General features: G+C 43.9%; 1 protein-coding gene across 6 annotated transcripts in view; it reads right to left on the bottom strand.

The window, feature by feature from the left end:
- The window catches only part of SLC5A7 (solute carrier family 5 member 7), a 336,327-nt gene that overhangs the window by 82,346 nt on the left and 228,430 nt on the right, over positions 1 to 25,551 (bottom strand). For all 6 annotated transcript variants that reach the window (XM_033949058.1, XM_033949059.1, XM_033949061.1 and 3 more), the window contains one exon: positions 12,036 to 12,191. In XM_033949058.1, coding sequence (XP_033804949.1) covers positions 12,036 to 12,191 — 156 coding nt within the window. The remainder of the gene's footprint in view (positions 1 to 12,035; positions 12,192 to 25,551) is intronic.

Below are 25,551 nucleotides of genomic sequence, written 5' to 3'. Positions count from 1 at the left end.
TATTCATAAATATTGATTAAACCTATATTATAACTATAAATCCGCCTCCCATAATTATAATTATACTTTCAATGTAGAAAAGGCGTCTAATCATTACAATAAGTTGTCAATGGCCCCCAAATCTTCTTAAAGTTATTATAATTCCCTTTTTGTATAGGAATTATTCTTTCCATTTTATATATATGGCACAATGAATTCCACCAAAAGGTGTAATTAAGTCTTGTGTAATTTTTCCAATTTTTGGTGATATGCTGAATGGCGACTCCTGTCATTATCCATAAAAGTTTATTATTATTTGATGAAATTTGACTCTTTATTCTCATTGATGTTCCAAATAGGATTGTATCATATGATAGAGCTACATGGTTTTTCAATAAAGAATTAATTTGTGACCAAATTGATTTCCAAAATGCCATGGTACAGGGACAAAAGTATAATAAATGATCTAAAGTCCCTGCTTCCAGATTACAATGCCAGCATCTATTAGACTTAGAGCTATCCAAGTTGGCGGTTTTAAAATTGTATGGAAGCATTGGATTACTGCAGGTATATGGACTCTAGGTGATGTTATTTTAAATGGTAAACTGCTTGATTTTTCGCAGTTGCAGCATAAATATGGTCTTAACAAATCACAAAGTTTTAAATGGTTGCAACTAAAGAAGCTATTCAGAAGGGGTTCCCTGAATGGAAAAATCTTAACGATCAGTATAGTCTGGAATTCTTATGCTTTCAGGCGGATTTCTTGGGTCACCAAGCCGCACAGTGGTATAAATTAATATCTGGATTTATGAATAAAAAACCAAAGAATGGTCTTAGAGTCATATACAGCATTGAGTTTAAGAATCAAATTTCTGCATCTCAATGGCCACGAATTTGGTCTTGGAGAATGAGATGTACAGTGTCTGCATCTATGAGGCAAACTTGGTTCTTTTTGTTACAAAGAGCATTTTGGACCCCAGTTAGATCCCTTCATGTATTAAAAGTTAAACTATGTAAGGCAGCCATTGTTTTTGGATTTGTAGGTTAGGTTTCTTTGAGAAAATCAGAACTGTCTTATTAGCATATCTCTTTAACCGAGTGACAGGATGACCCTGTTTATATTGAGAAGAAATCTACATCTCAGTTCCCATATCCAGTCTTGGAAAGCTGCAAACAAGTTGAGTGGTTAGGACATCCAAGGTATTCTAATTAGATATGCTCTTTGACCAAAGGAATGCAAATATATTTGCTGTTGACAGCCTATAAAACAGACTGTCTGGAGGTTGTTGTACTTGAACAACACGGCTCTAGGCAAGTTTTACACTTAGACAAATAAATGATATCACAGCCTTGAAAAAGTCCAGTTAAAAAAAACAATAAATAAAAATCAGTGAGTAAGAAATTAAACTGTGACATTTCTTCAGGTTGTTTTGTTCCAGGTATTGTAACCCAGCAGGAGTGGCAATTTATTCTCAAATTTTAAAAAGAGAACATATGGTAAACAAGCTTCCCATTGTTTTTCAGCTAATCAGACCACAGCAGGAAATAGACTCAAAAATTATATAAAAATTAAGATTCTATGACAGTGTGGTAGCATGTGCATAATGTCAGCATCATCTGCAGGGGGCAGTAAACAAGACTACTAATGGTACAATCACTTGAATCAATGCACGTGGCTTCTGAATGAATAACATAAGAAGTGGAGTTTTGTTTATTAAGATTGTTTACTAAGAAAGTGATTTTTTCTTTTCCTGAAATCATTTGGCCTAGATAAGAGAGCTAGGCATATTTATTTGAATTAAATATAAAATTCATCCAAACTAACCCCCCCCCCCCCCTTTTATGATGCCACATTAGGCTTTTTATCACAGGCCGTGACGGGAAAAGCTCCAATGCTCATAGAATTCTTATGAGTGTCGGAGCTAATACCTCCGAGGCCAGTGATAAAAAAAGCCTAACAGAGCTTCATAAAAGGTGGCCTAAAGATGGAGGGGGAGTGTGGGGCAGTTGGTAGGAATAAACAGGGTAAAGGGCATCAGAAAAACGAATGTTCTGGGTCAGATTCCATAAATGGTGCCAAAATAATGGTGCCGGAAAAACTACAAAGGTCTCCAGGTTGAACTCTATAGAATATCACTTAGTGTGTGTGCATTCCAGTGCCCAACTTTGGGTGTGAGGTCATCCAGTTATCAACAGTAGCTCTATGCTGAGACTCAATGGAATCTTGAAATAGGGTTACCAGATTTCCCGAAATAAAATCTGGACCCATGGCCATGCCCCCAAGCCCGCCCCATTATGCCCTATTCCACCTGTGTCATGCCCCGTTCCGCCCCAGCCTCGCCCCCAGACGGCATCCACGCATGTGTGGATGCCTCTTCCTGACACAATTTTGACGGGAAGCTTTTCAAAACCTGGACAAAGTGTCGGGTTTTGAAAAGCCATCCAGACCCCTGGACATGTCCTCGAAAAGGAGGACATGTCCATGGAAATCTGGATGTCTGGTAACTATCTTGAAACAGCTTTCTTTAAGGTGTGACTATTCAATTGGTTACGTAAATCCACTGTTGACCCATGATGCAGAATGTAAGCCAAAATGTAGTCAAATTGAGTCTCACCTCAATGAAATTTGAAGTCTGATCGTATTAATTACTCTTTCCCTTTGACCACCTCTGCTGTTTGTGCTGCCAAAATTCTCTAACACTGCGCATAATTCTTTGAAACACCCCTATCTTGCCAATGCCCTCCCATAGCCATGCCTCCTTTTAGTCTGTGCGTGAGAGGATTTAGGTGCAGATCTATATAGAATCGTGTGTAACGAGATCCATGTGCAAATCCACATTAGTGCTAATTAACATCAATAACTGATTGATAACAGCCTATGGATCTCAAGATTGCTTGCAATTTTGGGTGCCATTTATAAAATCTGGAGGTTTTAGGAAGAAGGGGAAAGCCTTCAATTTTATCCAGGCTGTTGATGATCAAGTTTCACGTTTTATTAAAATTTTGCTTAATCGCAATATCCTAATTCTGAGTTATATTTTTCAGCAGTAGCTCAAACAGACAGTAGTTCCTGTCTGTGGTGGGCTTGCAATGTATGCTTGTTCCGGAGGTAAAGGAAAGTCAAGTGATTTACTCAAAATCACATGGAGCAGTAATGGGATTTGAACTGGGCTTCACTGGTTGTCAATCCTATGCTTTAGCCACAAGGCTACTCCTCTACTTCACATTACCTGATTAAGCTGGCTTTGCTTCATAATTGTTTGATTTTCTTTAGGAATTATGTTGGAGTTCACTGAAAACTATCTTTTGTTATGTTTTCTAAAATAATGGAATGATGAAATAGGGTAATAGGGTAAGGGGCTCATAATTTAAAAAAAAAAAGTCTAAAAAGTGGCCTAAATGGCTACTTGGATGATCAAAAAGCCTAATCGTCCAAGTATCCATAATCAAAGCTGGTTTTAGACATATCTAAAACCAGCTTAAGCCTTTCCCCTGCCTCTAAACGCACAGAGAGAAAAGAGGCGTTTTTAGAGGAGGGGAAAGGGCTGGCGGTGGGCGGGAGGTGAGCCGACCTAGACCTAGGTGTGCAGCAGGTATAACCAAAACTTTAGGCAGGATGCCTAGTTGGACAAGTCAAAGGTATAAGTGCCGAAAGAGGCCACTGAGCTGATCGTGGCTGCTGCGATCAGCTCAGCGGCCCCAGCAACCTACCTACCCCCTACAGCAACAATTGCGGCAGGAGAGATGGCTCATCACCCCTGCCGCGATCCACCCTTCCCCCCCCGACGACATCGGGGCAAGAGGGAGCCCAAGCCCTCTTGCCCTACGGCACCCCTGAACTCCCTGACAGGATCGGGGCAGGAGGGAGCCCAAGCCCTCCTGCCCCGGGCATCCCCTGTAACCCCCACCCCCCCACTAAAATACGGGCAGGAGGGATCCCAGGCCCTCCTGCCCTCAATGCAACCCCAACGACCGCCCCCCGAACCCCCGATTGGCCCCCCACTGACCTGCGACCCCACCGCCGACCCTACGACCCCCCACCCCCAACCCCTTTCCCCGTACCTCACAAAATGTTGGCCGGACAGACGGGACCCAACCTGGCCCATGTGCTTAAGGCCCCACCCACAGGAGGAGCCTAAGGTTCCTGGGCCTATTCTGGTTGGCCTAGGCGACTCAGGCCCCACCTGTGGGCGGGGTTTGAGCCGCCTGGGCCAATCCGGCCCCATTCCTACGCTGGCTGGCCTGCGGGACGGGCGGGCTTGGCACCCGTCCATCCGGCCAACATTTTGAGAGGTAATATTGTGTACTTGATGTAAGATGAAAAATGAATAAAGACTTTGGAAGGATTTAAAAATTAGGCTGATATTAAAAAAAGCAGAGTTTCTAATTCTGGACACTCGTTATTTACCTAAATGAGGCAAATACTGCAGGTTTTCATCACATAATGAATAAAACTGGCAAATAATGCATGTGCTTAAAAATGTTTGTGCATGGATAATTGGTTTAACCTACAAATTAACACGTGAGCAATCAATGTGCATGCATCAAAAGTTCTAAAATATGTTAGAAAAAATTTTTAATCAAAAAAGCACAGTTACTTACCGTAACAGGTGTTATCCAGGGACAGCAGGCAGATATTCTTAACTGATGGGTGACGGCACCGACGGAGCCCGGTACGGACAATTTTAGAGTGATTGCACTCTAAGAACTTAGAAAGTTCTAGTTAGGCCACACCGCGCGTGCGCGAGTGCCTTCTCGCCCGACGGAGGCGCGCGGTCCCCAGTTAAGATAAGCCAGCTAAGAAGCCAATCCGGGGAGGAGGGTGGGACGTAAGAATATCTGCCTGCTGTCCCTGGATAACACCTGTTACAGTAAGTAACTGTGCTTTATCCCAGGACAAGCAAACAGCATATTCTTAACTGATGGGTGACCTCCAAGCTAACAAAAAGAGGGATGGAGGGAAGGTTGGCTGTTATGAAAATAAATTTTGCAAAACAGATTGCAAACAGATTGGCCGAAGTGTCCATCCCATCTGGAGAATGCATCCAGACAATAATGAGTTGTGAAAGTATGAACTGAGGACCAAGTAGCAGCCTTGCAGATTTCCTCAATAGGTGTGGATCTGAGGAAAGCCACAGACGCTGCCTTAGCTCTAACCTTATGGGCCGTGACAGAACCTTCCAGAGGCAGGCCGGTCTGAGCATAACAGAACGAGATGCAAGCAGCAAGCCAATTGGATATCATACGTTTAGCAACCGGATGTCCCAACTTATTTGGATCAAAAGACAGAAAAAGTTGGGGAGATGATCTGTGAGGCTTAGTGCGCTCTAAATAGTAAGCCAAAGCACGCTTACAGTCCAAAGAATGCAAAGCCTGCTCTCCAGAATGAGAATGAGATTTCGGGAAGAATACAGGCAGGACGATGGATTGGTTAAGATGAAAATCTTAACCTTTGGGAGAAACTTTGGATGTGTACGCAGAACCATCTTGTCATGGTGAAAGATTGTGTAAGGTGGATCTGCAACTAGTGCATGCAACTCACTGACCCTCCTGGCAGAGGTGATAGCAATAAGGAAGGACACTTTCCAAGTGAGAAATTTGAAATGAGCTGTAGCCAATGGTTCAAAAGGAGGCTTCATTAAGGCGGAAAGAACCACATTAAAATCCCAGACACAGGAGGGGGCTTGAGAGGTGGTTTCACATTGAAAAGCCCCTGCATGAATCTGGAAACCAAAGGATGAGCAGTAAGAGGTTTTCCGTGGACTGGCTCATGAAAAGCAGTAATGGCACTGAGGTGGACTCTGATAGAAGTAGACTTGAGACCTGAGTTAGACAAAGAAAGAAGATAATCCAACACTAGTTCCACTGCTAGTGAAGTTGGATCATGCTGATGCAGAAGGCACCAGGAAGAAAACCGGGTCCACTTCTGTTGATAACATTGAAGAGTGGCTGGCTTCCTGGAAGCATCAAGAATAGAACGGACAGGCTGAGAAAGAAATGAGTGAGCCGAGGTCAGGTCGAGAGAAACCAAGCTGGCAGGTGCAGGACTGTAGATTGGGATGTAGTAGGGACTGCTGATGCTGAGTAAGCAGAGAAGGAAACAGCGGAAGAAGTATGGGCTCCCTGGAACTGAGCTGAAGAAGAAGGGAGAACCAATGTTGCCTGGGCCACCGCGGAGCGATTAGAATCATGGTGGCATGGTCTCTCCGGAGCTTGAACAGGGTCCGCAACATGAGAGGTAGAGGAGGAAATGCGTAAAGAAAAAGACTGTTTCAATCCAGGAGAAACGCATCTGGTGCCAGACGGTGAGGAGAGTAGAGTCTGGAGCAAAATTGGGGCAGCTGATGATTGTGAGGAGCTGCAAACAGGTCCACCTGCGGAGTGCCCCATTGATTGAAAACGGATTGGAGCATCGGGGGGATCGAGAGTCCATTCGTGTGGTAGGAGAATTCTGCTGAGATTGTCTGCCAAGGAATTCTGCTGTCCCTGAATGTAGACAACTTTCAGGAATAATTGGCGAGCTGTCGCCCAAGACCAAATTTTTTGGGCCTCCTGACACAACAGGCGAGAGCCCGTCCCACCTTGTTTGTTGATGTAGTACATTGCAACTTGATTGTCTGTGCAAATGAGTAGAACTTGAGGGAAGAGGAGATGCTGGAAAGCCTTGAGAGCATAAAACATCGCTCGGAGTTCCAGGAAATTGATGTGATGTTTCTTTTCCTGGACAGTCCAAAGACTTTGAGTTTGGAACTCATTCAAGTGAGCTCCCCAGGCTTAAGGGGAGGCGTCTGTGGTGATGACTAGTTGATGAGGAGGCAGATGGAACAGAAGACCCTTGGAAAGATTTGAAGATGTCAACCACCATTGCAGAGACTGTCGAAGAGATGATGTCACAGATATGTGTCGCGAACAAGGATCCGTCGCCTGGGACCATTGGATAGCTAAGGTCCATTGAGGGGTACGCAGGTGAAGACGTGCGAAGGGGGTGACATGAACTGTCGAGGCCATGTGACCCAAGAGAATCATCATTTGCTTCGCAGAAATGGAAAGCTGTGGGAGCACTTACTGAGAGAGATGAAAAATGGTCTGAAGACGGTTGGTTGGCAGAAACGCCCTCATGAGAACCGTGTCCAGTATCGCTCCAATGATCTGAAGGCGCTGAGTGGGGATGAGATGCGACTTGGGTAGATTGATCTCGAAACCCAGAAGTTGTAGAAATAGGATGGTCTGGTTGGTGGCATGAGACACTGTCTGAGAGGAAGGAGCCTTGATCAACCAGTCGTCTAGGTAAGGAAAGACTATAAGGTGGTGGGAGCGTAGAAAAGCGACCACCACAATGAGACACTTGGTGAACACCCATGGAGAGGAGGCAAGACCGAAGGGTAACACCTTGTAATGACGGTGATTGATTATGAAGCGGAGATATTGTCTGGAGGCTAGATTGACTGGGATGTGTGTGTAGGCCTCCTTGAGATCGAGGGAGCATAGCCAGTCGCCTTGAGTGAGAAGAGGATAAAGAGTGGCCAGGGAAAGCATTTTGAACTTTTCTTTGACCAAGCATTTGTTGAGATCTCGGAGATCTAGTATGGGTCTGAGGTCTCCGGTTTTTTTGGGGACCAGAAAATAACAGGAGTAAAATCCTTGCCCCTTCTGATCTAGAGAAACTTCCTCTATGGCGTTCAGAAGAAGAAGGGATTGGACCTCCTGAAGGAGGAGGGAAGACTGAGGAGTGTTCAAAGCAGACTCTTATGGAAGACTGTGGGTGGGAAGAGTCTGAAAATTGAGAGAATAGCCGTGGCGAATGATGTTTAGAACCCACTGATCTGAGGTGATGATCTCCCAAAGGCTGATGAAATAAGAAAGACGTCCTCCTATGGGTTGAGGCAGAAGGGTTGATGGCAGAAAACTGGCTAGGCCCTGGAGAATAGAGTCAAAAGGGCTGAGTGGATTTCGGTTGTGCAGGAGGCTTTACCGGTTGTTGCTGCTGTATACGAGGTGGTTGGCGCTGCTGTTGACGTTGGCGCCTAGGCTGCTGAGGAGCAGAAGGTAAGGGTCTAGCAGAGAAGCGGCGCTGGTAGGCCGACTGCTGGCGGAATGACCGGACAGGAGGAGGCTTCTTTTTATTCTTGAGAAGAGTGTCCCAGCGAGTCTCATGTGCCGACAACTTTTGTGTGGTGGAATTGAGAGAGTCACCAAATAATTCATCTCCCAGGCACGGAGCATTGGCGAGGTGATCCTGATGGTTGACATCAAGCTCCGAGACTCTAAGCCAAGCCAGACGGCGCATGGCGACAGCCATCGCCGTAGCCCTTGAGGTGAGTTCAAAAGTGTCATATATTGAACGCACCATGAATTTTCGAAGCTGCAAAAGACTGGAAGAACAATGACGAAAAGCAGAGAGTTTTCCTGTCAGGTAAGTATTTTTCAAAGGAAGCCAATTGTTGAATAAGGTGCTTTAAATAAAAGGAAAAATGGAAGGCATAATTACCTGATCTATTGGCAAGCATAGCATTCTGGTATAATCTCTTGCCAAATTTATCCATGGCCTTCCCCTCTCTGCCAGGAAGGACTGAGGCATAGACACTAGCGCCCACAGACTTTTTGAGAGTAGATTCAACCAATAAAGATTCATGCGGGAGTTGGGGTTTATCAAATCCTGGAATGGGGATGACTTTATATAAGGAATCCAATTTGCGAGGAGCCCCAGGGATGGTCAAGGGAGTCTCGAGATTTTTATAGAAAGTCTCCCGCAAAATATCATGGAGGGGCAATTTAAGGAATTCCTTTGGGGGCTGATCGAAGTCCAAAGCATCAAGGAATGCCTTAGATTTTTTGGATTCAGCCTCCAAAGTAATTGAAAGAGACTCGCACATCTCCTTTAGAAACGATGTAAAGGAGGAATGGTCCGGCTTAGAGGAAGGGCCATGTAGAGAGGGGTCCTCCTCACCTGAAGAAACCTCATCCTCAGAGAGCAAGGGCTCTTCAGAGTCGTCCCAGAGATCAGGATCTCTTACTTGGGAACCTCGACCTCGGGAGTCCGGTGTCGAAGGTTCAGTGTGTCGGGTCTTACATGCCGACTTCCCGGACCGTAAGGAGGGGGCACCGGGAGAAATCAAAGGTTGCTGGTGTCGGGACTGGTCAGACAGAAATAATGGCTCAGATGTTTGAACAGCCCGATGAAGATCTCTCGATTCCGGAGCAAGGACCGGCATGGAAGCCGAAGAGGCAGACTGGACCGGTACCGACAGAGTGGACGCTGACAATAGGGGTTGCTCCACGGTCGGTACCGGTGGCTCAGACTGGACCGGGTCTGGAAGGTTCGGTGCCAACAGAGCAGGAAGGAGTTGCTTCAACTGCTCTTTAAGTTGGACTTGGAGGACAGCCGCAATATGGTCATCCAAGGAAGGCACCGGTACCGCTTTCTTCTTCTGCGGTACCTGTGGTGCCGCTCGACGCCCAGAGGATGAGGAGGCCGAGGAGGATGCACTCATCTCTATAGGGGCGGAGCATTTACGAGGGCGCCTCGAGGTCGGCAGGACTGGACTCTCTGCCACAGCGACCGGAGGATGCTCCAGGGAGGAAGGCTTCTTAGCCGGCTTACCTGTAGGATGTGACGCCGGTGCGGCGTCGAAGAAGTGGGCGCCGACTGAGAAGCAGTCGACACCGGTGTTGATGCCGAGGGATCAGCCATCGCGGCACCGAAAAGGAGTTTTTGTTGAATTTGCCTGTTTTTCAAAGTGCGCTTCTTTAAGGTAGCACAACGGGTGCAGGTGGAAGCCCTGTGATCCAGAGCCAAGCACTGCAGACACCAATTGTGCGGGTCGGTCAACGAGATGGGCCTAGCACACTGTTGGCACTTTTTGAATCCAGGCTGAGGGGGCATGAAGGTGAACACGGCCTCCGCTAAATCGAAAGCGGAGGACTCGATGATTACACCAGGCCCCGCCGGGGTGAACCCGAGAAAAAGAAAATAAACAAAAAATTCAGATTTTTTTTTTTTTTTGTAAATAAACAAAAAGGAATAAAAGGAAAAAGTTTTCCAAAGAAAAAAACACGCAAGCGGGAAGGCAAAGAAAGGATTTCAACGGCCGTTGAAACACACGCATCTTCTTAGCTCCGCGGAAACTAAGAAACTGGGGACTGCGTGCCTCCGTTGGGCGGGAAGGCACTCGCGCACGCGCGGTGAGGCCTAACTAGAACTTTCTAAGTTCTTAGAGTACAATCACTCTAAAATTGTCCATACCGGGCTCCGTCGGTGCCATCACCCATCAGTTAAGAATATGCTGCCTGCTTGTCCTGGGACAAAATATTTTATTAAACCAAGGGGTCCTTTTACTAAGGTGTGCTAACTGATTTAGTGCATGCTAATGATTAGCATTTGCTACATGCTAAGAGGACCATAGCACTATAATAGCCATCTTATAATTTAGTGCATGCTAATCTACTACTACTATTTCTTATTTCTATAGCACTACCAGATGCAAGCAGCGCTGTACATTAAACATGCAAAAGACAGACCCTGCTCGAAAGAGTTTACAATCTAATTATGACAGACACAGTGGACAATATAGTAAATCAATATAAGCTGCTCATGTAGTGTAATACAAAGGTTTGAAGAGGTAGAGAAGGTAGAGGACTAAGAGGGAATGATAAAACAAGTATGGTGCTTTACCAATTGGCTGGGACTTAAACGCAGCTTCAAAAAAGTGGATTTCAGCCTGGATTTGAATACTGACAGAGACAGAGCCTGACGTACGAGTCAGGCAGGTTGCTCCAGGCCTATGGCACAGCAAGGCAGAGTCAGGAGTTGACAGTAGAGGAGAAGGAGGAGAAGGGTACAGAGTAGAAAGACTTATCTGATGAACAGAGTTCCTAGGGTGGAATATAGGGAGAGATAAGAGAAGAGAGATATTGAGGAGCTGCAGAGTGAATACATATGTAGGTTAATAGGAGGAGTTTGAATTTTATGCGGAAACAGACAGGGAGCCAGTGAAGGGACTTCAGGAGAAGGGTAACGTGAGCATAATGACACTGGTAGAATACGAGGTGTGCAGCAGAATTCTGAAGAGATTGAAGGGGAGAGAGATGACTAATAGGAAGACCTGCAAGAAGCAAGTTGCAGAAATCCAGGCGAGAGGTGATGAGAGCATAGATGAAGGTCTTGGCAGCAGGTTCAGAAAGGCAATTCCAGATTTTAGTGACGTTATATAGGAAGAAGTGACAAGTTTTGGCAATCTGAAGTGTATAAGAAGAGAAGGAAAGAGATGAGTCAAAGATGACCATGAGGTTGTGAGCCAACAAGATAAGGAGGATGAGAGCGTTATCCACCATAATAGAGAATGGAGGAAGGGGAGAGGCAGGTTTAGGAGGAAAGATAAGGAGTTTAGTCTTGGCCATGTTTAATTTTAGATGACGGTGAGACATCCAGATAGCAATGTCAGCCAGGCAGGCTGATACTTGGGCCTGGATTCCCTTAGAAATTTCAGGCACAGAGAGGTAAATTTGCAAGTTGTCAGCATAGAGATGGCACTGGAAGACATGGGAGGAGATTACGTAGATCACCAAGGGAAAAAGTATAGATGGAAAAAAGAAAAGGTCCCAGGACAGAGCCCTGAGGTATGCTGACTGATAACGGAATGGCAGTGGAGAAGGATCCTCCAGAGCATGCGCTAAAAGTGAAATGGAAGAGATAAGAAGAAAACCATGAGATAAGAGAGCCCTGTAATCATTAGCGCACCCTAGTAAAATGGCCCCTAAATGTGGAAAATGAACTGAAAAATATCAAACATAGTGGAAAATGTTCGAACATTGCTCAAAAATGACCCAAATATTTTTTCCATACACTAATTAAATATGCAGAGAAAGCAAGTGCAAAATCATGTGGACAATATGATATTTTGTGTTTCCCCCTTCTCTATTTTACTGTAGTGATGTTAAATCTGTATTTAAGCCACCTGAGGGGGAAACAGAAATACAAATCACTTTCAAATGTGACTCTTCACATGGATGTCTGGTTTGCTCCAAAGATTTTTAAATGTGTAATGTAAATTTTTTACCTAGCGCAGAGAGGATTGCCGCAGCCCAGAACATCTCTCCCATAAGAGCTGGTATAAAGAGTAGTCCTCCCATGCGCTTTCCATAGATTTGTTGAAAAGGGTCTAGCATTGTCACATAACCCTTAGAGCGCATAGGTTTTGCGAAAAAGAGGCCACCTGAGTGATAAGAAATAGCATAAAATAAATAAACATTGCATCTTACTATTCAACAATGTTTAAATAAAAGCAGTACTCAAAATAAATAGCAACACTAAAAGGTTATTCAAGCCATAATGTGCAAAGGACATGGATATAGGCTATTAAATACTGTAATTACATTAGAAAATGCACTGATTTTGGAAAAACAAATAATTTTAGCACTCAGATACCTGCATCAGATTTTCTTCAGTTTCTGTGATAAGCTCTGTAACAGACTTTTCACATTTTTGTAGCAATTATGTGTCACAGTTGCATATTAATGAATGCAAATGCATATTATAGTTTATAAAATAAAAGGGGTTGATATTCAAATTGCTTTGTTTACAGAATTTTGGGAGTTACCTGGGCAAAGTGCTAGCTTTAAATTTTCCCACCTGTTGACTGTGTAACTTTTCATTGGGCATCTCTGTCATAGAAGCAGAGAAAATGATGACAGAAAAAGACTATGGGCTCCTTTTACGAAGCTGCACTAGCGGTTTTAGCATGCGCTAAGCATGCACTGCATTGCCACACGCGCTAGATGCTAACACCAGCATTGAGCTGGCGTTAGTTCTTGGCGCATAGCGCAGGGTGAGCGTGCATGCTGAAAATGCTAGTGCACCTTAGTAAAAAGAGCCTTTTATGGGCCTATCCAGGTTCTCCATCCATACCATCTACTATCCCTTCCTCTCCCTTAGAAAACGTATGTTCTTGTCCCATGCTTTCTTGAATTTGGATACAGTTTTTATCTCCACCACTTCCACTGGGAGGCCATTCAATCATTCACCAACATTTCTGTAAATACATTTTTCCGTAGATTACTCCAGAGTCTATCCCCTTTTACCCTCATTCAAGTTTCAAGTTTTTATTAAAATTTGATACATCGCCTATCAAAATCCTAAGCGATGTACAAGCAATAAAAGGGAATTAATAAATGATAAAAATGTACAAACAAATTAACACAAATTTAAAAAAAACCCAATTTACATGATCCGAGAGGAAAGGGGGAAGAAATACATTTTATAATAGGATAGGAAGACACTTAAGGAAAAATACAATATGGATAGGGAATAGAAATGAATAATTTGAAGGAAAAGCTAGCAAACCTGTCTATTAATTAAGGTATATTGAAAGCATCTTTAAATAAGTAACATTTTAGTTTGTTTTTGAATCGATCTGCAATTTTTTTCTTCTCTAATACAGGCAGGTAACACATTCCATATTTGGGGTGCTGTAACTGAAAAGATGTTGGGGTGTTTAGTACTAATTATCTTCAAAGATAGAATGGAAAGTAATGATTGATCAGCTGATCTAAGCAGTCAAGCAGGTGCATAGGGAGTCAACTGGAAGAGACTTGCCTCTTGTGTGTTTATGCAATGGAAGTATTTAAATGTCTCTCTCAAAAAACTATTTCCAAAATCACCCTGCAGCCTCACTCTCCTCAAATTCTTGAATGAAGTTTTGAAGCCCAATAGGAAAAGTCAAGGCTGTTTTCTTGACTCCTCTTGACACAACTCCAACTCCCTCCCCAAAACAATCCTGAATGCCCATGATCCAAACACTGACACAACCCTGAACTCCTTCGAATAATAGAGGGGTCAATCAGGCTCCTGCCTGATTAAATTGATTGGGGCCAGTTATCTACCAATATTTATCAGCACTTATCTGCCAGTATCGTTAAATATTGGCATTAACTAGTCATTTTGGAATTGAGCCTTAGAGGGGCATTATGGGGCTGAAGTGGAGAGGGTCACAGAGTTATTCATGTGTTTTGACAATATTCATTGCCAGTGCTTATATACCTAAGTAGACATGTAGTACTGTACAAAAAGTCCTGCCTATGCTTGCTTTGCTATGCAGGATATCCTGTTTTATTTAATTTTTAGTATTTATATACCACTTGTAGCTAAGTGGTTTACATTCAGGTAAACATAGAAACATAGAAGTTGACGGCAGATAAGGGCCATAGCCCATCAGGTCTGCCCATTCTACTGACCCACCCCCAAGTCTACTATCCTAGGGATCCCACTCCTGGTGACAGGTTCCCTTGGCTTAACCCTCTAAGGGATCCCACATGGGCATCCCATTTGCTCTTAAATTCTGCACCGGGAGCTCGTTCCAAGGATCAACCATTCTCTCGGTGAAGAAATATTTCCTGGTGTCGCCATGAAATTTCCCGCCCCTGAGTTTAAGCGGATGCCCTCTTGTGGCTGAGGGTCCTTTGAGAAAGAGAATCTCTTCTTCCATCTCGATACGGCCGGTAATATACTTAAACGTCTCGATCATGTCTCCTCTCTCCCTATAGTCCTCGAGTGAGTACAGCCGCAAATTTTTCAGCCTTTCCTCGTACGATAGATCCTTGAGCCCCGAGACCATCCTGGTGGCCATCCGATGCACCGACTCTACTCTCAGCACATCTTTTCGGTAGTGTGGCCTCCAGAATTGCACACAGTATTCCAAATGAGGTCTCACCATGGTTCTGTATAATGGCATTATGACTTCAGGCTTCTGGCTGACGAAACTCTTGCGGATGCAACCTAACAACTGTCTTGCCTTAGATGAAGCCTTCTCCACATGATCAGCAGTTTTCATGTCTGTGCTAATGATCACTCCCAAGTCTCGTTCTGTTGAAGTTCTAGCTAAGGTCTCACCATTCAAGGTGTAAGTTCTGTACGGATTTCTGCTGCCGAGGTGCATGATCTTGCATTTCTTAGCATTTTTTTCCTATCTGTCCTGGTGGGCTCACACTCTACCTAATGTACCTGGGGCAATAGGGGATTAAGTGACTTAGCCAGAATCACAAGGAGCAGTGTGGGATTTGAGCCCACAACCTTAAGGTGCTGAGGCTGGAGCTCTAACACCACACACTCCAGCACCACACACTCCAGCACACTAACACCACACACTCCAGCACTTAACATAATTTCTGGATGGCCGATCCAATGTCTTCCCCCTTTCTAGACTCCACTGATTCCTCCGCATTCCTCAGCAATGGCCCCATGACCCCTCTCTTGAAGCTGATTGTCTCCATGCTTTCCAATTTCTCCAACTCAAGTCTCCCCACCCACCAAGTTTCTAATCCTCTCATTCTCTTCCCAGTCACCCCTCTCTAATCCACAAACCCATCATGTGGATCTGAGCCCACAATATCACTGCTAGGGGTCTCACCATTTTGATAGCTGGATCAGAAAGAGAAGGAGCAGAAATGGAACTACTCAGGGTATACGTGATGCAGGCTATCTGAACAGGGGCAGATGTGTAGAGCTCTGGTGTGAACATTGAATATACAGTGAATATCTAATGTAACTAGGTTCTTCAACCCAGACCTCATAGAAACTTAGAAAAATGAAGGCAGATAAAGACCATATGGCCTATCTAGTCTGCCTAACCATGCCATCTACTATCCCCTCCTTTACCTTAGAGATCCAACATACTCGTCTTAAGTCTTCTTGAATTCAGCTACACTTTTTGTCTCCACCACCTCATGCTTTCATGAAAGAGATGTGCCTCATGCGCATTTATGCCACATATGTATTTAAACGTCTGTATCATCTCCTGCCTTTCTCCATATTGAGATCTTTAAATCTATCCCCATATGATTTATAATGAAGACCACTGACCATTTTAGTAGGCTTTCTCTGGACCAACTCCATCCTGTTTCTATCTTTTTGTTTCCAAGTTTATTTTACACTTGATATACCGCAATGGGAGAACATCTATACGGTTTACATAAAATTAATACTTGAATAAACTCCAAGTTCTCATGTATAATCTTCCACATCTCACATGGAAACTCATAGACTTATTTAATCCCTAATGGCCCACCTTGAACAGAAATCTCAGTAAGCTTCATTTGAATTAACCCCACAACATAAGGCCTCAGATACAAACACACCTTCAACACTATGTTTACATATATTGGCACAAAGATATGAAATAACCTCCCTACAACCATCAGATCTGAATCGAACAACCTCACATTCCAAAAGAAACTAAAGACTTATCTCTTCCACACCATATACACCAAGAATATTGACACACATATCCAAATATCACCTTTGTACCTCTATGGCACCATAAACACAGTCAGGCACTTGGCATTGGACTATAACGGACAATCCTACCTCATAGCATCGCTCTTCAAACAGTATTAGCTTACTCTCCGGTGTATTATGTCTTCTTAAAAAGCTTTGTAATGTACCTTCTGTAGTATCCTAGTAATGTACTGGATTATATTTTCTCTAAATTGCACTGTAAGACAATCTCTACCTCACAGCATCTCTTTTCTAACAGTACTAGCTCACTTTTGCTGTACTTACCCCTCTCAATTAGTTTTGCCACGTACCTCCTATAGCATCCTTGTATTGTACTAAAGTGTAAACATTATTCTATATGAGTTCTCACCAGAGTCTTATATAGGGGCATCATTAACTCCTTTTCCCTATGCACCCAAAAATCCTTCTTGCTGCGACCCGGAAACCTGCAACAAGCACAATTCCAACTGTGGAAACCCTGAGAGAATAAATAATTAGTCCTAAGTTTTATGGTTCTCGTGTGTCTAGGATAAAACAACTAAATTACAAAGCCAGTGAACATATTTTCTGTTTGCTTATTCACTTGGATGAGCCAGACCAAATGATGCAAAGAAGGCTTTTATTCAGAATTTTAGCAGTTCACAGAAAAATAAAATTCAGGCATACAATAATACTAAGGACTAGAGACATGCATAGACATGCATAATAGATCTCATGCATATTCATTGGGGAAATCCTGAAAATCTGACTGGATTGCGGCCCTCAAGGAGGGACTTTGACACCCCTGCAGTAGAGGTACATATTGGAGACAAAGACTGTGTCTGCGTTCAAGAAAATGTGGGAAAGGCAAATGGAATCTCTTAGGGAGAGGAGGAGATAATGGATGGGCCGACTGGATGGGCCATTTGGCCTTTATCTGTTACAGCAGTGATATTTGAGCTTCCCTGGGTAGAAGAAGCCAAAATCGTTAGTTTTCAGGGCTCTGGGCCTTGTAGCCAGTACAAAGTCAGAATTTGGGCTAAATACACTAGCCCTGCCCTAGATAGTGATTAAAGGATAGTAAATTCTGGAGAGGCAAGATTAACCCTCCTCCCTTGATAACAGTCTCTCCTAAGCAGAGTGCACTAGGTCTTCAAGTAAAAAATGGAAAGACAGCTTCTGGAACTAGTTGAAGGGCTGCAGCAGCTGCAGCAAATTGCGCGAAGGCAAAGAGAAGAATAATAGGCTTCTCATAGATCTTTAGAGGCCAAACAGAACTTTCTTGCTCAAGTCACAAAAGCTCTAGAACTCTATAAGTACCCAGGCTACAGACCCACCCTTCAGTTCTAATGCTATTGAAGATGACACGGAAAGATGTCCAGAATTATTTTCTGGTAAATTTTGAAAGAACTGCTTTCCTGGTTATCTGGCTGGAAGCAACAGACAGGAAAAGGGAGTGTGATAACCAGTACATTGCTGGGACTTTCCATGTAAGCTTTGAAGTAGAGAGTTGCGCGGGGACAAAAATCGCTCCCGTCCCCACCCATCCCCGTCAGATAACCAACATAGTTTAGAGTTCTTGTGCTTTCAGGTGGACTTCCTGGGACACCAGGCCGCACAGTGGTATAAATTGATATCTGGATTTATGAATAAAAAACCAAAAACTGGTCTTAGGGACATTTGGAGCATTGAGATTAAAGCATCAAATTACTGCGTCTCAATGGCCACGAATTTGGTTTTGGAGGATGAGTTGTACAATGTCAGCATCTATGAGACAAACTTGGTTTTTTCTGTTGCACCGAGCTTTCTGGACCCCTGTTCATTTACAAAAGTTAAATAGCTCCAAGTCAAATAAATGTTGGCATTGTCATCTCGAAGCAGGGACTTTAGATCATTTATTATTCTATTGTCCATTCATTTTGGCTTTTTGGAGATCGATTTGGGGCCAAATAAATTGTTTGTTAGAAAATCCTGTGGCTTTATCTTATGATACTATTTTGTTTGAAATGTCAATGAGGAAGAAAAGTCAAATTTCTGCAAAAAATAATAAGCTATTACTTATTATGACAGGAGTTGCCATTCAGCAGATTACATTTAATTGGAAAAACTGGAATAGATTAATATTACAGTTTTTGGTGGAATTTACTGTGTCATATGTATAAGATGGAAAGAACGTTGGCGTTGCAGAAAGGACATTTTAATAACTTTCAGGAGTTTTGGAGACCATTAATAGAGTATTGTAATGAATAAAATATCATTTTTCCCCAGTTGGTATAATTGTAAAGGGATGGGAGGGGTGGGAGGAAGTTTAATTATATATTGATGGGTTGGATTAATAGAAAATAATATATATATGTAATCACATGTGTAATAATAGGGTTGGGAAGGAGGGATTTATTTTTATTTTTAATTGTGAAATTAATAATGATAGATACTCAAGTGATATTGTATAAATTTAACTGTTATTTTCTGACACACTTGTTGTAAGATGAAAAAAATGAATAAAGAATAATAATAAAAAAAAGTTAAACAAGAGACTCTAACAGGGAATTCCTTTCCTGCAGTCTGTCTCTCTTTACACCATCATCATGCATGCCATTCTCAGCTGTCCATCGACCCTTCTTCCATCCAGTTCTCCTCTTCCCCCTGCCTTAGCCCTCTGACATAATTTCAACACTGTGAAGATATAGTTTTGTTTGCGCAATGTGCGTGTGAGTGCTTCACAACTGCACAAAGGATAACTCTGAGAAATGCAAGAAGCTCGAAGTATGTCGGACATAGTATTTGCCCCCCTCCCTCCCCCCCAATTATACACATAAGGCAAATAAAGATCTCTGCAATTTGACTGCACCAGCCTCGCAGGTTAACTCGATACCTGATTGGACGAAAAGGAACTCTGTAAACGCTGAAAATGAAGGCATTCTAAGAATAACAGAATTTCCTCTCCTGGCCCACCTCACGCACTCCCTGCATACTGGAGAGCCCCGATTTAACTTTCTCAGCCTTCCTCCAAAGGGGGAGGAGGCAGAGTTAGGGGAGGTGGTCCCTTTCGCGTGTCTTTGTTTCCAATTGGCCATAGCTGGGTTGAGGGCGGATGCTATGTAAATGCATAGGTGGGGAGGGTGGATTTCACACAGGCTGACTTCCTGCTCTAGCCTTGCACATGCCACCACCTGACCAATCAGCAGCAATGCAGTGAGCTCAGCACGTAGGCACACTGTGGCCCTGATTCTGTATAGGATGCCTGGGAGGGGTGTCCTATACAGAATCGGGCCTACACTAACCCCGATTCTGAAACTCGCATCCATGTTACAGACACCGGTTAGAGAATCGGGTTAGAGTAGACGCAGTCACTACACTTATCGCAGCAAGGGATCTCCCTGCCGCGATAAGTATAGAGGCCGCCTGTCTGATCGCCAGCAGGAGGGTATCGAACTCCTCCTGCTGGAAGGCTGCCCCCCCCCCGACACTCCTGATCACCGGCCCAACTCCTCCTGCTGGAACACCACCCCCCACCCTGAAACTCTTGATCGCCGGCAGGAGGGAAGAGCAAGCCATCATAATTTCAGTGCTTTTCAAAGGGAGAAAGCAAGGACAAACAGATTTATACCCTATGTGACATCATTTGTAATAATTATCATGCTTTAGAATACAATGGCACAGTTGATCATGTGACTTCCTTTCCAAAAATGTCTTATGTCAATGTTACTTTTAAATCCTTAATTTTAATGTTAAGTCCATTCTTTTTTTTTTTTAAAGAGCAATTCTAAACCAGGTACTTCCTTTTAAGTACTTCAAGGGCACGTGGTAGGAGATTACTCTAACAGCATCTGGGCACCCAGGTGCACTTATAGAACATTAGCATACACCAATATTGGTCTACCTAGAGCTGGCGTAAATGCAAATTGTAGATTATGAGCCCATTAAGACAGAGAAAGCACTTGCATATAATGCAATACAATACAAATTGTATTTATATATAGCCAATACCTCCATGAAGTGCACAGCAGTTTACATGGCTTGCTCTTCCCAGGCATAGGAGAACTATTAATAAATCCTAATTGATTATTTAAAAAAAAAAAATAAAAAAAGAAAGAATTGCTCTTTGACCCTTTAACCCTAGAGCCTGGGCCAATCAGGCCTTAAGGTTAGTGGAGATGGGCGGACCCACTATGCCTACGGCCTGATTGGTCCAGGCTTTTAGAGCCTGGGCCAATCAGGCCTTAGACTTAGAGAGGATGGGCCGGGAAGTGGCGGGCCTGCCTCATTTCGATGAGGCGGGCCTTCTGGCTGGACGGCAATAAGACCTGTCTGTCCGGCCAACATTTTAGAGATTAGTTGGGGGGGAGGTTAGGGGGGTGGTAGCGCGGGGGGGGTCGTTAGCGTGGGGGGTCCGGAGGGGGTGCGGATTTTCGGCACGAGGTTAGGCATCCTCCTGCCAGCGATCAAGAGTTTCGGGGGGGGGGGTGGGTGGCGTTCCAGCAGGAGGGGTTGGGCACCCTCCTGCCGGCGATCAAGAGTTTAGGGAGGGGGCGGCGTTCCGGCAGAAGGGGTTGGGCACCCTCCTGCCGGTGATCGGGAGTGTCATGGAGGGGGGCAGCCTTCCAGCAGGAGGGGTTCATTACCCTCCTGCCAGCGATCGGACAAGCGGCCGCTATACTTATCGTGGCAGGGAGATCCCTTGCCGCGATAAGTATAGTGGCCGCGTCTACTTACAATGTAGGCCAGCATTTTGCTGGCCTACATTGTAAACGTCTCTTCCTCTACTAGGGAGATGCGTAGGGCCACCTAGGCGAGTTTTTAGGCGAGCTTAGGCATCTTAAGAGCCTCCCTAGGCTCCCAGAGGCGCCTTCAATATAGGCGGCCTGCCTGGGGTGCATTTTTAAAAAAAATTGTGCATCCCGATTGGCTGATTAGACAGCTGTAGGACGTTTAAAGCTGCCTACAATCGAGACGCAATTTGCAGAATCAGGGCCTAAGCGCCTATGTGCTGAGCTTACTGCTCAGAATGGCTATTTCCGCCGCGGCACTGGACTGGTATCATCTTGAAGATTAGGTAGGGCTCAGAATTGGAGCCCCAGTTCCATCCCCGTGGGAGTTCCGTCGCCCTTGGAGGGATCCCCATGGGAGTCCCATGGGCCTGGGAGGGGTCCCTGTGGGAGTCCCCTGGGCCTGGGAGGGGTCCCCATGGGAGACACGTTGACCTTAAGGGGATCCCCGTGTGATTCCCGTGGGACCCGTGTGATTCTCGCGATCCCCGTTCCCATGCAGACCTCTACTTTGAAGCACTGTGCTACTGCAATGCCACTGTCATGCCACTACCTCCAAATGCCATTCCCTAGTTTGCCTAGCCTACGAAATGATAGGGTCAGCCCTGGAGGTCCATACTTTGGCCTATGCTATATAATTCAACATGCACTACTCCAGTCGTGGGCTGCATGAAAGAGACAGGACAAGGTGCAGCACCACTGCTGTTATGCTCTCAGTTAAGGAAACCTATATTAACAAGGAGAGGGGTTTGGGCTATCTTACCACTGCTGCTATTTTTTTTTTTTTTCCAAATCTTTATTCATTTTTCATCTTACATCAAGTACACCATATTATATCAATTGAATCATATACATTACTTGAAATTTTCCATATATCATCATAAATACATAAAAATATCTCCCTCCCCCACCCACCCTTTTCACAAAATTATAATCAAAAATAACATACATGTATTGTATTCATAAATATTGATAGAACCTATAATATAACTATAAACCACCCCCCTTCCCATAATTATAATAATACTTTCAGTGTAAAAAGGCGTCTAATCATTACAATAAGTTATCAATGGCCCCCAGATCTTTTTAAAAGTATTATAATTCCCTTTTGTATGGCAATTACTCTTTCCATTTTGTATATATGGCACAACGAATTCCACCAGAAGGTGTAGTTTAGTCTAGTGTAATTTTTCCAATTTCTAGTGATATGTTGAATGGTGACTCCAGTCATTATTAATAAAAGTTTATTATTGTTTGATGAAATTTGACTTTTTATTCTCATTGACGTTCCAAATAGAATTGTATCATATGATAAAGCTACATGGTTTTCTAATAAACAGTTAATTTGCGACCAAATTGATTTCCAAAAGGCCATGATACAGGGACAAAAGTAAATTAAATGATCTAGAGTCCCTGCTTCCAGATTACAATGCCAGCATCTATTAGACTTAGAGCTATCCAACTTTTGTAATATAACTGGGGTCCAAAATGCTCTATGTAACAAAAAGAACCAAGTTTGCCTCATAGATGCAGACACTGTACATCTCATTCTCCAAGACCAAATTCGTGGCCATTGAGATGCAGAAATTTGATGCTTAATCTCAAGCTCCAAATGTCTCCAAGACCAGTCTTTGGTTTTTTATTCATAAATCCAGATATTAATTTATACCACTGTGCGGCCTGGTGACCCAAGAAATCTATCTGAAAGCATAAGAATTCCAGACTATATTTTCTGTTTCCATTCAGGGAACCCCTCCTGAATAGCCTGCTTCAGTTGCAACCATTTAAAGCTTTGTGATTTGTTAAGACCATATTTATGTTGCAACTGTGAAAAATCAACATAAGAACATAAAAACATAAGAACTGCCATCTCCGGATCAGACCTTCGGTCCATCAAGTCCGGCGATCCGCACACGCGGAGGCCCTGCCAGGTGTACACCTGGCGTAATTTATAGTCCACCATATCCTTATATGCCTCTCTTAAGGAGATATGCATCTAGTTTGCTCTTGAAGCCTAGGACAGTCAATTCCGCAATAATCTCCTCTGGGAGGGCATTCCAGGTGTCAACCACTCTCTGAGTGAAGCAGAACTTCCTGACATTAGTCCTGAACCTGTCCCCCCTTAGCTTCATTACATGTCCTCTAGTCCGTGTCAAATTGGACAATGTAAATAATCTTCTCTGCTCTATTTTGTCGATTCCTTTCAGTATTTTGAAGGTCTCGATCATATCCCCACACAGTCTCCTTTTCTCAAGGGAGAATAATCCTAGTGTTATAAGTCTGTCCTCGTATTCCAGTTTCTCCATACCCTTCACCAGTTTTGTTGCTCGTCTCTGCACCCTCTCCAGCAGTTTTATATCCTTCTTTAGGTAGGGAGACCAATGTTGGACGCAGTATTCCAAGTGTGGTCTGACCATTGCCCTATAAAGCGGCATTATAACTTTCTCCGATCTACTCGTGATTCCTTTCTTTATCATGCCCAACATTCTATTTGCCTTCTTTGCCGCTGCCGCGCATTGTGCCGACGGCTTCAGGGTCCTATCTATCAGTACACCCAGGTCCTTTTCTTGTTCACTCTTCCCCAGAGTTGCACCTGACATTGTATACTCGTATTCCTTATTCTTATTGCCTAAATGCATTACCTTGCATTTCTCCACATTGAACTTCATCTGCCATTTCTCCGCCCATGTTTCTAACCGACACAAGTCGCTCTGGAGTTTCTCTCTATCCTCCTGCGATCTGATCGCCCGGCATAGTTTTGTATCGTCTGCAAACTTGATGATCTCACTGGATGTTCCTTCCTCCAGGTCATTGATATAAATATTAAAAAGGATCGGCCCAAGTACCGAGCCCTGGGGTACACCACTAGTCACTTTCTCCCAGTCGGAGAACTTCCCATTTATGCCCACTCTCTGCTTTCGGTTTTCCAGCCATTTGCCTATCCATCTTTGTATATCCCCCTCTATGCCATGGCTTTGTAGTTTCCTGAGAAGTCTTTCGTGTGGAACTTTGTCGAACGCTTTCTGGAAGTCCAAGTATATTATGTCCACCAGCTTCCCACTATCAATTTGCTCGTTCACGGTCTCAAAAAATTGGAGTAAATTCGTCAAACATGATTTCCCTTTCCTGAATCCATGTTGACTGGGTTTCATCAAGTCGTGTGCGTCCAAGTGCCGGACTATGCTATCCTTGATCAGTGCTTCAACCATCTTGCCGGGGACAGACGTATGACTCACAGGTCTATAGTTGCCCGGTTCCCCTCTCGATCCTTTTTTGAAAATTGGGGTGACGTTCGCTATCCTCCAGTCGTCCGGTATCTGTCCAGTTCTGATTGTCAGGTTTGCAAGTTTTTGCAATAACTCTCCGATTTCAACCTTCAATTCCTTTAAGACTCTCGGGTGAATTCCATCCGGTCCAGGGGATTTGTCACTTTTAAGTTTGTCGATCTGATAGTATATCTGGTCTAAGTCCACTTCAACTGTGGTGAGGCTGTCTTCTGTTTCTCCTGCAAACACTTTCTCCGCTTCAGGTATTGTTGAGGTGTCCTCCTTCGTAAAGACGGACGCAAAGAAGGAATTTAGTTTGTCTGCGATTTGTTTATCTTCCTTGATGTACCCTTTTCTTCCCTGGTCGTCCAGGGGTCCCACTGCCTCTTTTGCAGGTTTTTTCCCTTTCACGTATCTAAAGAAGGGCTTGAAGTTTTTGGCCTCCTGGGCTATTTTTTCCTCATATTCCTGTTTTGCATCCCTCACCGCCTTGTGACATTTCTTCTGATCATCTTTATGTTTGTTCCAGGCTTTGGTTGTCTTTATGCATTTCCATTTTTTGAAAGAGTCCTTCTTTTCTTTTATGGCTTCCTTCACCTGTATGGTAAGCCATGCCGGTTCTCTTTTGCTCTTTGTTCTCCGATCTTTGGAAATCCTCGGAATGTAGAGATCTTGTGCTTCTGTGATAGTATTTTTCAGTAGGGACCATGCCTGATCTACCGTTTCAAGTTTGTCCACCATCTTCTCGAGTCGTTTTTCTACCATAGCTCTCATGCGATCGTATTTACCCTTTTTAAAGTTCAAGGTGGTGGTTAAGGTTTTGGCATGTTTCCCTTTCCCGATGTCAAGTTTAAAGTTGATTACATTGTGATCACTCGTTCCCAGTGGAACCATGACTTCCACTTCTGTTATCGGTCCCGTGAGGCCATTTAGGACCAAGTCCAAGGTGGCGTTGTCTCTTGTCGGCTCTTTTACCATTTGTTCCAGGAAGCAATCCCCTAGCACCTCCAGGAACTTGGCCTCCTTGCCGCAGTTGGAGGTTGCTAGTTTCCAGTCTATCCCTGGGAAATTGAAGTCTCCCAATATAATTATATTGCCTGTCTTGCATTCTTGTTTGATTTCCTCCATCATTTCTGAGTCAGTTTCCTCCGCCTGTCCTGGGGGACGATAGTAAAGGCCAATTTTCGTATCTGCGCCATATTGACCAGGAATTTTGATCCAGAGTGACTCAAGCTTCTCTTTCATTTCTGTTGTAACCATTTCAACAGAATCTATTCCCTCCTTAACATAT

Source organism: Geotrypetes seraphini, chromosome 6 (genome assembly GCF_902459505.1).
Source record: "Geotrypetes seraphini chromosome 6, aGeoSer1.1, whole genome shotgun sequence".
Classification (NCBI taxonomy): Eukaryota; Metazoa; Chordata; class Amphibia; order Gymnophiona; family Dermophiidae; genus Geotrypetes; species Geotrypetes seraphini.
This window is presented reverse-complemented; position numbering and strand designations above follow the sequence as displayed.